The sequence below is a fragment of the Nesoenas mayeri genome (assembly GCF_963082525.1).
Source record: "Nesoenas mayeri genome assembly, chromosome: 6".
Classification (NCBI taxonomy): domain Eukaryota; kingdom Metazoa; phylum Chordata; class Aves; order Columbiformes; family Columbidae; genus Nesoenas; species Nesoenas mayeri.
The window spans coordinates 12,946,605-12,960,037 of record NC_137545.1 but is presented as its reverse complement, the minus strand read 5'-3'; the positions used below and the strand labels follow the sequence as shown (position 1 = coordinate 12,960,037).

General features: G+C 38.5%; 1 protein-coding gene across 1 annotated transcript in view; it reads right to left on the bottom strand.

Annotated features, from left to right (window-relative positions):
- Positions 1-13,433, bottom strand: part of ERBB4 (erb-b2 receptor tyrosine kinase 4) — a gene marked incomplete at both ends in the record, with an annotated part of 612,462 nt that overhangs the window by 125,587 nt on the left and 473,442 nt on the right. The window contains one exon of the mRNA XM_080346338.1: positions 12,515-12,589. Coding sequence (XP_080202464.1) covers positions 12,515-12,589 — 75 coding nt within the window. The remainder of the gene's footprint in view (positions 1-12,514; positions 12,590-13,433) is intronic.

Here is a 13,433-nt window from a genome sequence, read left to right as displayed (position 1 = left end):
CTTCATTTTTACTTCACAAATCATCTTTTGAAAATGCATTGAACTCTCTTTTTACACCTGCCTCCTTTGATTGTTTTTTGGAATATCAGTCTTTCCTGAGAGTAATCATTCATAAGATTTAAGGAGCACAGAGCAGATTTTTTTGTTCAAGTGGCTGTGAATACTGGACTCCTTTCCATTCCGTCTTAGAATCATATGGAGCAGCAAGTGTTTGCCTTCACAAACTCCAAGAGTATTTCACAGCAGGGAACCTTCAAACACTGTATTCGGCGACCAAGTCTCATATTCTGACCCAGATTCCCTCCTCCTGAAGTCTTTGTGACTTCACGTTTCTCCTTGTTAGAACAGACTCTGTAAATTAAAGAGAGCTCTAACTCATGTCAGACCGCTTCTGGTCCAGCTCTGCATCTACACTCCCATGAGCCAGGGTGAACAGGCCTCTTCACACGAGCGAGCACTCAGACTAAGGTTCAGCACTAGACACTGGCAGAGGGGACAAACCAAACCAACCAACCAAACAACAAAGAAAAAAGAAAGCCCACAAACACAACATCAAAACAAAACGGGACATGATAAACTGATGAGAACAGAACTGTCACACTCTGCTCCCAGTCTTCAAGTTTCTTTTCATATCCAACCATTTGTTTTGTGATAAATGTAGAGCTTACGTGGGTTTCAGCTGAGTTTTTTTTAACAAGTGGCAGTACTGAAGTATATTCTGGACCTACATTGAGATTAGAGCGCATGGAGAATTTGTAGAAGAATGTGTTTGGAAATATGGAATATCGGGCATGTATTCCATACATTCATACTATATATATATATATATATACACACACACACACATATATTATTAAAAATTTTTCCTTCCATGTCTAAATCAAAATACTAATGCTTAAACATAGTAACACTTCATTCCACACTGGTATAAATGTATACATAAATATAGCATTTGAGACATTTATTAGAATACTAGTAATGGCCATGATGCTGTTAATTTCAGCATATATTTTAGCTACTCCTCATTTGAGTTCTAAATATGCGGAATTTATCTTTGTAGAGCATAGCAGGGAATAAATGCAGCCAGTGCTCATAAATATCAAGGAAAATCCAAGGTAGATAAAGAGCTGGGTATAAGGAATTTATTTCTAAGTATGCCTGATGCTACTTTTGGATTTATCACTATTATTTTACAAGGATAGCATTCTGTTTAAACACCCTACACAAATTACATCAATCATTAGAAAATCCTATATGATTACGTGGAAAAACTCACATAAAATCGAGTTCCTCCTTCTGACTCAAGGCTTATACAGGATCATCTTCTATATGATAATATGCCCCAAAATTCTTTTATGTCTGTAATTTATCAGTCATCTCCCAGTAGTTCTTATATTGCCAAATGGAGCAGAGAGAAACTCTGATGCATCTTACAACTCCTCTTAATTCTAGTTGTAATCCCACTGCCAGCATTTCCACAGAAACCATTCAGAAAAAAACCCAAAGAAGTTAAACTTAGAAGCTCCAAACCCACCCACCTTCAACTCTTCTGTAACCACAGCCACCTAAAGGAATCTATTCTGCTTCCCTGTCTGGAAAGCAAGCCAAGGGAAACCAGTCTTTGTGAATATTATCCTCATCTTCTATTATCAGCTGTACTGATGATTTTGTGTGTGTGTGTGTCTATGTACACAGCAACTTCCTATCATCTTGACAGTCACAGATGTGACTTGATTAGAAAAACAGCTTGTGTCCATGGTGAGGAGACTGCTCAGAGTAACCTAGACTCTGCAACAGCTGGTTTATTGTGATTATTTCGCAGTACAGTATAGCCCACATAAAAGCAAATCATAATTTAGTAAAACAGCTCTTCCTTCTCCCAAGTTTCAGTATAATAGAAGATTCCAGAATTTATTGCAGATACTACCTTAACTATGAATCTTCCAAATGTTAAAAATAGTCCTCTTCCAATAGCTGCTCAACTCCCAGAACAGAGCAGGCCAAACATCTAGGAAAATGGTGATTCAGTTTAAAAATACCACCTTCTTCTTCCAGCCACAAACACCTTCCTCTCTCCCTACCACCAAACCCCCAAAGCTAAGTACCAGCTTGTCCAGCAGACAGCAGATCCTGCTGACCTTCTACATCTCTTACGGCTCACAGCTTCTGAAGCTCATTAGGGCTCAAGAAAATAAGGTTAGAGAAGACTCAGACATCTTCATTTTCCTACCTCCATCATAAAGAGAGAGGGAATGCCCCTCATTCCACTTCAAGATATATGTATTTGAACTATTTAAGTGAGAAGAGCACAAAAACGTTGATGAAACTAGCTAGAGAGAATACATACAAACATAACTGCTACAGCTATAGGTTTTGGCTTGCTTTCTTAGTAACTGCCTTTTGCCCACTGGAATGTTCCTGGAAAGGAAAGGAGCTCCCTTACTTTAAAAATCTGTTGATTAAAAGATGACTCAAACATCCCAATGTTTGGAATTTGGTATCTGATCCACTGGTTGATCAGTAAATCAGAGAGAGCGAGTGTTCATGCACAGCTGAAGTGGTGAGACACTGAATTTAGCCTGCATCCAAGTCATTTACATGCAGAGGACATCGCTACCACGAGAGAGCGAAAAACATATCTACAGTAGATGGGACTGTTTAAAGCTAGAATATTATCTCTTCAATCTGTTCTTTGTCTATTATCCTTACTGTGATTAAGACTATGCATATTAACAACTAGTTGTCCATTTTTAATGCAGGAATCCTTTTTACTTCCCCTCCTTTCCCCCTACATCAGATCATGAGTGGCAGGGAAAGAGGTAATTTATTCCTGAAATTTACACATTTTCTTTAAGGAAGGTTATTCAATCAAACTAAGCAATGCCTGCCAATACAGAGCCCACTGAAAACTTCCCAATGGTTGATTCAAGCCTAGTAGGAACATAGAAGTGACTGGTTTGGCCACTGCCACATTGGTGACTTGCACAACTAGAATTAGCCCTCCTCCCTCCAGTCTACAAAGTCATCACTGAGTCTGCTTCTAGCCAACCAACCTACAGGATCCATACATCATCGTCATTCTTCCCAGCATCATAGAATTATAGAATATCCTGAGTTGGAAAAGACCCGCAAGGAAACTGAGTCCAACTCTCATCACTTTCAGATTGATCTGCAGATTAACATGCTATATTGCCAAAACTAAGAATCGCCATATCCTACCGTTTCTTCAGCACGACCTGTAAGACTATACTCAGCAACACTGACATCAAGCCCATGGGTTCTAACTTAGTTGAACCTTAACAGCATTAACTGGAGCAAAACAAACGGTAACAAATAATTAAACACACATTCTCCATCCTTTTGTTTGCTTCTACTTTTCCACTGTCACCTCTTCTTTCCATTCAGATTATGGTACTTTATGGCTTCTCTGCTTTCTAAGAAATATCTGTGCTATTTAATATCAGTGACATACCTAAACATCACGAGGTTTACTACAAGTAGACAGCTATGATTTAAAATGGAACAGCAAGTAAAATAAGAACATATAATGAAAATCCAAGAGAGCATTTTAAGAGGCAAGTAACATGGTATATTGCTTTGATGGCCTGTGTTTCTAATGGACAGACTATGCCACAGGCAAGGTATTGGCAGCCTAAGACAAGTAATTTTATGAAAGAGTTTGCAATAATCACAGAATCACAGAATGTTAGGGATTGGAAGGGACCTCGAAAGATCATCCAGTCCAATCCCCCTGCTGGAGCAGGAACACGCAGATGAGGTTACACAGGAAGGCGTCCAGGCAGGTTTTGAATGTCTCCAGAGTAGGAGACTCCATACCCTCCCTGGGCAGCCTGTTCCAGTGTCTGTTACCCTCACTGAGAAGAAGGTTCTTCTCAAATTTAAGTGGAACCTTTTGTGTTCCACTTTGAACCCATTACCCCTTGTCCTAACATTGGTTGTCACTGAGAAGAGCCTGGCTCCATCCTCCTGACAATCACCCTTTATATATTTGTAAACATTAATGAGGCCACCCCTCAGTCTCCTCTTCTCCAAACTAAAGAGCCCCAGCTCCCTCAGCCTTTCCTCATAAGGGAGATGCTCCACTCCCTTCATCATCTTCGTTGCCCTGCACTGGACCCTCTCCAGCAGTTCCCTGTCCTTCTGGAACTGAGGGGCCCAGAACTGGACACAATATTCCACGTGTGGTCTCACCAGGGCAGAGTAGAAGGGAAGGAGAACCTCTCTCGACCTACTAACCTTCTAATACACCCCAGGATGCCACTGGCCTTCTTGGCCACAAGGGCACAGTGCTGGCTCATGGTCATCCTGCTAATTAAAAGGTTGATTGCATTTCAGATAATTTTTCTGCAGGTACTACAAGAAAAACTTCATATAATTTACAAATCAGGGATTACATCATGACTGGACCATGTTTAACCGAAGTTTGGCTTTTGTTCTGATGACAAGGTTGAATTTGTTCTCAAATTTCTGCATAAATACCACAACTGTTCGGGATGAGGGATTACCAGCCCTGCAGAGAGGTATACCAGCACAGGCAAATACACAGTAAGCTCCTCACAACTCTCTGCCAATGAGAAGCTCAGTCAGAACTAGCCAGCACATTTTTCACATTATTCTATAACCTTTCCTTGCTGTTCGATCATTTGCCTAATCTCAGATAACTACAGAAATTATTAGCAGCATTATTGTTTATTGATTAAATAGCCAATACGTCCTCAAAAGAGCTTGTTCACCAGCGTGTGAAGATGGTGTCATTAAAAATTTACATCAGATTGAACATAAGCGTGAAGTATTTTGACAAACCGACTGTCATCGCTAAAGAAAACTTCACTTTCAAAGGTTACATACAAATAAAACCAATATCAAGAGGCCACACTTTCTAAAACTTCATAGTACCAAATGTACAGCTTCATCAAAGCATCTTCCAGGAAAGGAAGGGAGGGAAAATAAGAAGAGGGAGAGGACCAAAAAAGAAATAATAAAAAAAGAGTCTGCCCTGCAACACAATATAAGATACTTAAGTACCTCACTAGTATCTAAGGCTTAGAAAACCTGATAGAGATGGACAAATTAGACCTTTGAATTTGAGTCATTAGTGGTGAAACTAAGTCACGGGAAACAATTTCCCTTCAGTTCTTCAATATAAAATACAAATGCCAAACCACTAACACATAAAAATGCTACTACATTTATTCAAAATGAATGTCTCATTTAAGTGAATACAGGCACGAAGCAAGAGACTTCAGTCAAACAGGTTAAGATCCGAATGAGTTTCTCCTCTATCCTAGCAAAGGACAGTCTGAAAACTGAGAATTTTAACTGACCTAACTGATAATGAACAAGATGTGCCAGCATAACAGGAACCTTGTGTAAAGTCACTTGGAACTCTCACTCTGTGCCTCACCAAAGCTGGCAGGAACCAAAGTCCAATATTCAGCAGCTAGGTTTGCTGGTTTGTGTCCAAGTCAGTAGCAGGAATCAAAGTTCAGAGGAGGAACTCTGGGTCCTAAACTTAGAGAATGAGCCAAAAGCTGATCATAGCTGGAAACTATAATCTCAGACATGAAAGTGTTATGTCACACACTGTAAAAAATAATAGGAAGAACCAGCAAAATTCTCTGGCCTGAGTATCTGTGTAGCACAGCCTACAAGCTTGGCACAAAGTCATTGTGCTTGCAAGAAAAAGTTCCAGTCTGGTGCTAGAGAACAGAATATCACCCACAAAAATCACTCCAGGGATTAATAATCCTCATTAGAAATGCACTGGCATTTTGCTGCTTTGAATGTGTCTTTCCTCAGGTTTCATTCACTAAATTATCTCACAGACACCCCACTCTCCTTTTCAGTCTGCTAGACCAATGGCATCTTTAAGCAAACTTTTGCTCCTTACCTTTGTACTTTTGGATAATCATCAGGCTCTATACTTTGACCTCCAGCCAAAAAAAAAGCTTTAGCAGTTTGAGCTCTCAAACCTCCTCACTACCAGGCTGGTGACTCTTCTCTAAAATCTCTTTAACGTAGAGTCCTGGGAAATGACTAAGTCTTTCTGAAAGTACAGGGTCTACATTCTTGTTCAATCCTATCCAGTACCTATAAAACAAGGTAGAAAACACACAAAATAACTCTGTTTTACAGGAAATGGAAAATAAGCTGAACTAACAGAGAGGGCACATTGCATGGGAAATGAGATTAGTATTATATTAGGCCCTCTTTCTCACTACAATTTGAATGTAGTTATTTGAAACCCTACATCTATTTTCCCACGCTGTTACTTCAGTTTACAACATGACAAGAAAAACATTACAGTAAGATATAGTGATCTGGTCTAATGTCTTGATTTATTAATGCTCGATTCCTGTACAGTTGCTGGTATTTGTGGTAATGCTTTCACATTTGGTAACTACTGCAGTACAACTTTCCACACGTAGCACCAAGGGACAGAAGCTTGTTAATTCCTTCAAACCTACAGCTCGTTTTATTAGCTTACCATTGTGTTTGCAGCCTATACACTGGTAAAACTGGAAAACGTCTTATCAAGTTCAAAGCTGGTATTCCCATTTATGCAAAAACAAATGAAAAAGATTTACTGTGAACCGTATTATCATCACTAACAAGTTTTATTTTATCTAATATTGGAAAATCTGCTGCAAATTAGCTTGAGAAGTAGAACATATACTTTTGCATGTAAAACAAAAAAAGGTAATGCCATTTGCAGACTTCAAGTACAAATTGTCATCTGCATCAAGTGTTCTACACTTGATCACTCCAGCAAATATTTAACTGGTTTTAAATATGCAAGGGAAAAGCATGCATGGGGGAAATTCTTGCAAGATTACTTTATGAATACCAGAAAGGAATAAATCTATCCTAAACGCAAATGCAGTCCCCACCAGCAGCAGACTGCATGGTTTAAGATACTTTGATCTGAAGAGATTTAATTAAGCAGACGTGACTGTATACGTGCTTACAAACCAAGCCCACCACTACATCAATGTACTGTTCTAAAGAATCCCAACCAAGAGCTTCCTATTTAAATGCAAGAATTGCAGCTCCTTTATCTCCTCACAGGTCACAGCAAGTAAGCCAGAATGCAGACAATTAAGTCTTGGTTGGACTCTGAACTCAAATACATTTGTCATGTAAATTGTCTAAATATGAAAGAGTGACAAATCCTGCATTACGCAGGTAGATTGGAAGTAGGACTGCAAGCTTTAGTTCTGATTTATTATATGTTAAATATTAATGTATTATTAAGAAACCATTCACTGAGGTTTAAACAACTTTATATCTTACATATTTCTAAAGCTCTACAAATGTATTTTTAATAATAGATAATTAATTTATACCAACATTAAATCCAAATTAAATCCTCATTTCAAGCCATAAAAGAAACCCATTGGAGAGTGGTGAGATACATACTGTTGCTCTATAATAAGGTCACTTGTTCATGGCACAGTTTTATTTCTGCGTCATATATTATTTGTGCAGCCAAACCAGTACAGACACACAACACAAGGCTTATGTAGCCTGAGAAGAAATAAAAGTGACCTCTGCAATAGGGCTATGTGGTGTTTTCCATTCTAATAAACCATTTTCAATTTGGAATTTCCAAATGCTTCTTGTCTTTCAGCAGTGACCTACCATGTTCAGCCTAATCACTTCTAGATTTTTCTGCTCATGTTTCAGTAAAAAAAAATTTAGTCACTTTTCTGAACAAAGAATTTTCTTATTTTAAATTTATTTGAAAAATTATTTTTCAACTTGTGGTAGCAAAGAGAAAGAGCAAGCTTTTAGAGAGAAGTCCCTGCAAAGAAATTTGGTGATGACCTGAGAGAACTCCGGTGCTCAGAAAATACTGTGTTCATTGCATTTTGTGTACTTTTCATGACACTTTTGATGAAACCAAGAAGGCTTGCTGTTCAGGGGGTCTGAACATATGCATGCAGCTCATCATGTTGGACCTTGTACTCAAGCCATTGCGTAGTACAACTCAATGAACATTTGGCATGAAGTTTGAGGATAACAGAGGTACCATGTATTTCATTATGTTACCTTGGGTGCTAAGCTAAGCCGACCAAATACAAGTCCCTGCACGTATCTTCAAGAAACCTGCTTGCTTCCCTTTGTAAGACTGGGCACTGCTCTAGTGGTTCTTCAGAGCTCAGCAGCTGAAGAAGGTGCGATGGCTGGGACATACCCAATCAGACAACAGGCACTGCCACACTTAGTCACAGTGCGACATGCTAAGGCAATTTCTGTAACCTCCTTGTAGCACTTCTCTGTTTGATGTGCAACATGGCACAATCATGAGCATCAACCAAACCCACTAAACAAGCAGAGGTGTTGAGAAACTTGGTCTATGGGTATCAACAACCTCAATATACTGCAAGAGTATTCCACTCTTCGTATAACAAACACCAGAAACATCAGATTTCTGGTTTAATTCCATCCTGCGTACTCTCAATGTGAGCTTCAAACTATTAGAGCCACGGAATGGATTTTAAAAAGCACTTGCATGACAATTGCATCTAGTTCTTTGACTCTCCCAACCTTAACAGTTTATTTCTCTCTGTAGTAGAAGAACCTACCAAATCCTTCCATACTATGAGACCGTACCAGCCAACCATGCTGAGCCAAGCAGATGAAGTAGAAGCCCTGTCAGATCCCACATAAATCTTTCTGAACATGTTATAGAACAGAAGTTTTAATACAATGAGAGTTTTCTTATCTGTGGTCAGATCCGTACAGCAGAAGAGAAGGAAAACCCACCTGGCTCCCTTCCTAAGTAAACCAGTCTTACTAAGCGGGAGTGGTAAAAAGCAGGAGAGCTCAAGACATCACTGCAGGGACTTTCATTCATGCCACAGGGGTACTCAAAACATACTTCTCCTAAAGCTCCAGGCAGTGACATGTTGCTGTGACAATAAAAGTGCCCACAGCAAAGCTCTGTTTTGAGAACCAGTTCAGTAGCATCAAATTCTCACACAGAACAGGGATTTCTTTATCAGCCTGTCCTAAAAAGATTAAGTGTAAGCTCTATCCAAACAACAAAGGCACAACAAGAAACTACTTGTTTTTATAGACTTGATTCTTAAAAAAATACAGAAATCTGTTTCTTCAACTGCTCTGTTCTGATATAGTATCAGAAAGCTCCATATTAAAAGTCTCTCAAGAGTAGCATCTTTTACCAATCAAGTAATGTTGCTTAGTTTGTACTCACAGATCCTACTTCTCCTCTTATGTTACAGAGATTCTCTTCCTCTTCCCTCCAGAATGACTATAATTATTCTATAAAAATACAAAACATATGGAACACTTTCCTCCAAGCAATGGAACAGAGCACCATAAAAGCAATGAACATTAGCAGTTTATTAGAGGTGGTTTCCCTTCCCCATCATCTACTCAGAGCTGCTGTGAAATTCTATTGAAGCCATACTGTGCAGGGCTACAAAACAGCTATGAAAGGATTTGCCTGCATTACATATGGTTTACAGTTAATTAGCTCTTATACACACACGCAGTACATAAAAACAGCTTTTTTGTTTAGGAAGTGATGATTTGTTGAGAGGACGCCCTTTGTTGATACAAAGCTAGCATTAGGATTGTAATTTGAGTTAACATCTACGCATCATTTTATGTAACCACTTGACAATGGTGGTCCTGGCTAATTAGTTTCTGTTAGTTAAAAGGGAAATGTGAATGACATTTTCTTAGGGCATAAATAGAGAGAGACGTCAGCTTCCTCAGAACAATAACATCAAGGTGCTAGTTCTTTCCTGTCATATCCACCACATGCTTCTGATCACAACTTCAGATTTGCAATCTCTCATGCACTAGAAAACAAAATCGCCTTGCATTGTTTTCAACAGAACTCTATTGAATCAAAAGGTTTCAAAAAAACCTACGCAAAAAGAAATGCAATGTCACAAGTAAGGAATTTTTTTCCATTAAATATAAGTGACCAAACATAAGCAGAAAAACTGAAGTTTCACCAGTCATCAGGACAACAACCCATGTGATGCACATCTGGATCCATCTTCATTAAACATAACAGGAAGAACTCCTCTGCTGTTCTAACAGACTCTTACAAGTGCCTCCGAGTCAACACATCACGGCAAAAAACAATATGCAAACTGCAAACTGGAAAGAAAAGCAACACTGGTATGAAGATGGAAATAGGTGAAGATGAGAAATATTGTGGCTAGAGCCCTGCTCTCGCTTTCAGCTGCCTGAACAGCACAAAATCCTCCAATTCACTGCTAACTCACAGTAACGGAAGCAATTCAAGTCCATGGATAAAGGTAGAACTGGTTATTAATTATTTTAAGGTCTGTAAGTCTAGGGAGGTCATGCAACTGTTAGAGGGACATGAAGAAGGTTCTATCTTAAGTGAAACACAGCAATTTTTTATTTACATTCCTACCATAATAAAAAGTATCTCTTTTGCCAGTGCAGTTTTGCCCATTATTAGCCCAAACAACAGGAACTATTTTCACTGAAAATAATAATCCACAATTTCACTAATCTAATCAATATAAAGGTATGAAATGTCTGTCTTTGGCTTTAAGGAATACATACTGACATTTAAACACAGTGCAGTAATTTTCCTAAAATAAGTGCAGCAAAGTTGGGAAAAAAAATCCATCAGATCTAAAAGAAACATTTGAGGATCTTCCTCCTCATACTGAATGGAGCAGGAAATTATTCACCTGAGCAGAATAAAACAATTGCTTTAATATCCACCCCCTCTTGATAATTTGCTTCACTACCTTGACAGTAGATTAAAGGAGACAAAACCTATGATTTACACAACATAAAAACCAAAATAAGCCCTGTCTGCTAACACAGGGCTTAAGCCTGTCACCTTACCAGACAACACTTTCTTTAGTGTTGTGTCATCACGTTTGAGGTTCTGCTCCTTTAATTCCACTTTCAAATATAAGGCCCAATGTTACATCCATTGTGATTAACAGGAGCCTTTCCATCAAATTTAGCAGGTACTTGGCAGTACCTCCAGAGACTTTACTACTACCTGAACATTTTCAATGGAAAGGTAAGTTTTGGAGTTATCCCACTTGAATTAAACAGCAAACAACATCTGAATGGCTTTTGAGCTAAAAGAGCAAGCAGCCTATAACACTGTAAGAGTTACACTACTGCCAGCAAATTGTCTTCCCAGTATAGAGCCCTCACTGTTCCCTCAAAAACTGATTAAAAATCCAATTGATGAAATACATGTTATTTTTAAACAGGTTACTAAAGCAAAGAACTTCAGTGTGGCCTTTGTTTGTAGCTTAGCAAGGCCCTTTAACTTGTGCAAATAATAATACATTTTCTATATTTGTGCGTTGAGTAAAGTTGATGGAACAGAGACCTTTAAAACTGCTTGCTTGGTTTGGGAAACTCAGTTTGGATGCGTACAGCTGAAAATGAGTCCCACATAGAAGTATCTCAAACTGGACAGCCCAGATTAGAAAGATTAAAAAAATACTGAAATATTGAAAAACTCAGTCTTCTCCTGTTGCTCACCCATTGGTCCATGAATTAAGTCAGAACTGATAGTGATTTAATTAAACAATTATACCATTTGATAGCATTTATAGACTACCCTTTTTCAAGTGTAAACACGTTCTCCCTCAACAGCCAGAAATAAGAACATCCACATTACGTACACAGCTAGGAAGGAAAGGCAATCTTCAAATCTATTTTAAAGACCAGAAAAAAAAAGACACCAAAGTAAAACCCTTAATGAGGTGAAGTTGATTGAAATGTTATTTTTTTCATTCAGTCTTAGCTCATGAAAGTAAACCCAAAGCCTGGAAGTCATACTAACCAGTTTGAATTTAAAACCAAACAAACTCAATGGCAATGAAGGGCTTACATGAAAAAGAATGCAGAATATAACTGGAATTTTTGGGAAGTTTTTCTTCTGTTAATTTGTTTCAATCATCATTAGTGAAAAATAAAATTGTTGGAAGGTTATTTTTTTTATCAAATAGAAAATGAAAAAAAGATAATAGTGTTATGTGAATTAAAGAAGAAATTCATTTTGCTGAAACACTTTCTTTTTTCCCAGAGAAGAAGCAAGAAAGAAAAAGCTGCATTTGCTTTTAAGCTTTGTCTTAAACAGAACAAACAAAAAAACAACAGGAAGAAGGTAAATTCCAATTTAACCAGAGTTTTCACCATGATTACTTCTTGTAAAATTTTACCAAGGAACATGTATTTCTGCAGAAAAATTCAGAATTTAACCCTTACTGATCTAACAAAAAAATTTTTAAAAAAGGCATTTTCTAATCAGTCTAAAAAAGTAAGACATTTAATTGGCTTTCAAATAGAAAAGTAAATTTTGATGTTCAGAGGCATATCTTATTTAAGAACAAATTATATTCTCCCAATAAGCCATGTTTCTGCACAAACTGGATAGTATAACATTCCCATGGTAACCAGGGAAGGACTTTGGGTACAAAAGTGGAGAAGTGCTGGATGTTACCTAGCATGTTGTGGTAAAGTGGACTGTCGTGTCCATGGATAGTAAATGCAGTCATGACTAGCGGGACCTCTACACCTGCAGGCAATTACAGAACAAAAGACGTCATTTGCCATTCACAAGGACATGCACACACATGCGCCCTTGTCCACACGTGAAGGATGGAAGACACACAGGGAACGATCACTCAGCAAGTACCTATCCATCAGGCCGATGCAGTCCTCCATACGTGGACCTATGCACCTGCAGCAAATCCAAATTGAAAATAGGGAGAGAAAGAGAGAAATCTGTTATTTACAGGTCCAAGAAGCAGGAATCCCTTCTTCGTGTCACATTCTTAATTATAATTCTCAAGAGAGACCCAGGGCACCACAAAATTATAGCTTGTGACAAAAACAAGCTTGCAACAAGAACAATAATAGCAACATAAACAGCACTTCAAGGTTGGACATATCTTGGCTCAAACTACACTTGAGGGTTTCACCTGCACATGTGCGAGTCCTGACAATAGAGTTGCTTTTTCTGAATGCCATCAAACCAGCGATTACTGCACAAAAGCTGTTCATTTGTGAGACAAGACCTCCAGGAGCAAAATGCAAAACTTCTTTTCTTTCTGTAATGGATGCAATTGTTCATTCTGTTCTGAGCTCCTGGCTAGGGCAACTGCAGAAATATTTTGGAAGCTGACTATATTTTTATCAAGGAAGTTCAATGATGAGCTTGCAACAACAAAAAACAGAGCAAAATGGTGTCTGTTGATTCAGGCATTTTATTCTGCTTTCCTTAGATGCTGCCAAAGGATGCCCACTTGCAAAATGAGCAAGGGGCTCACCAAAGGCGTCAGAAATGCAGGGAACCAGCTGACACAGCACCACTGAAGCACAACCAGAGGGAAAATCTCCATTTGCAAAACATGGGTATG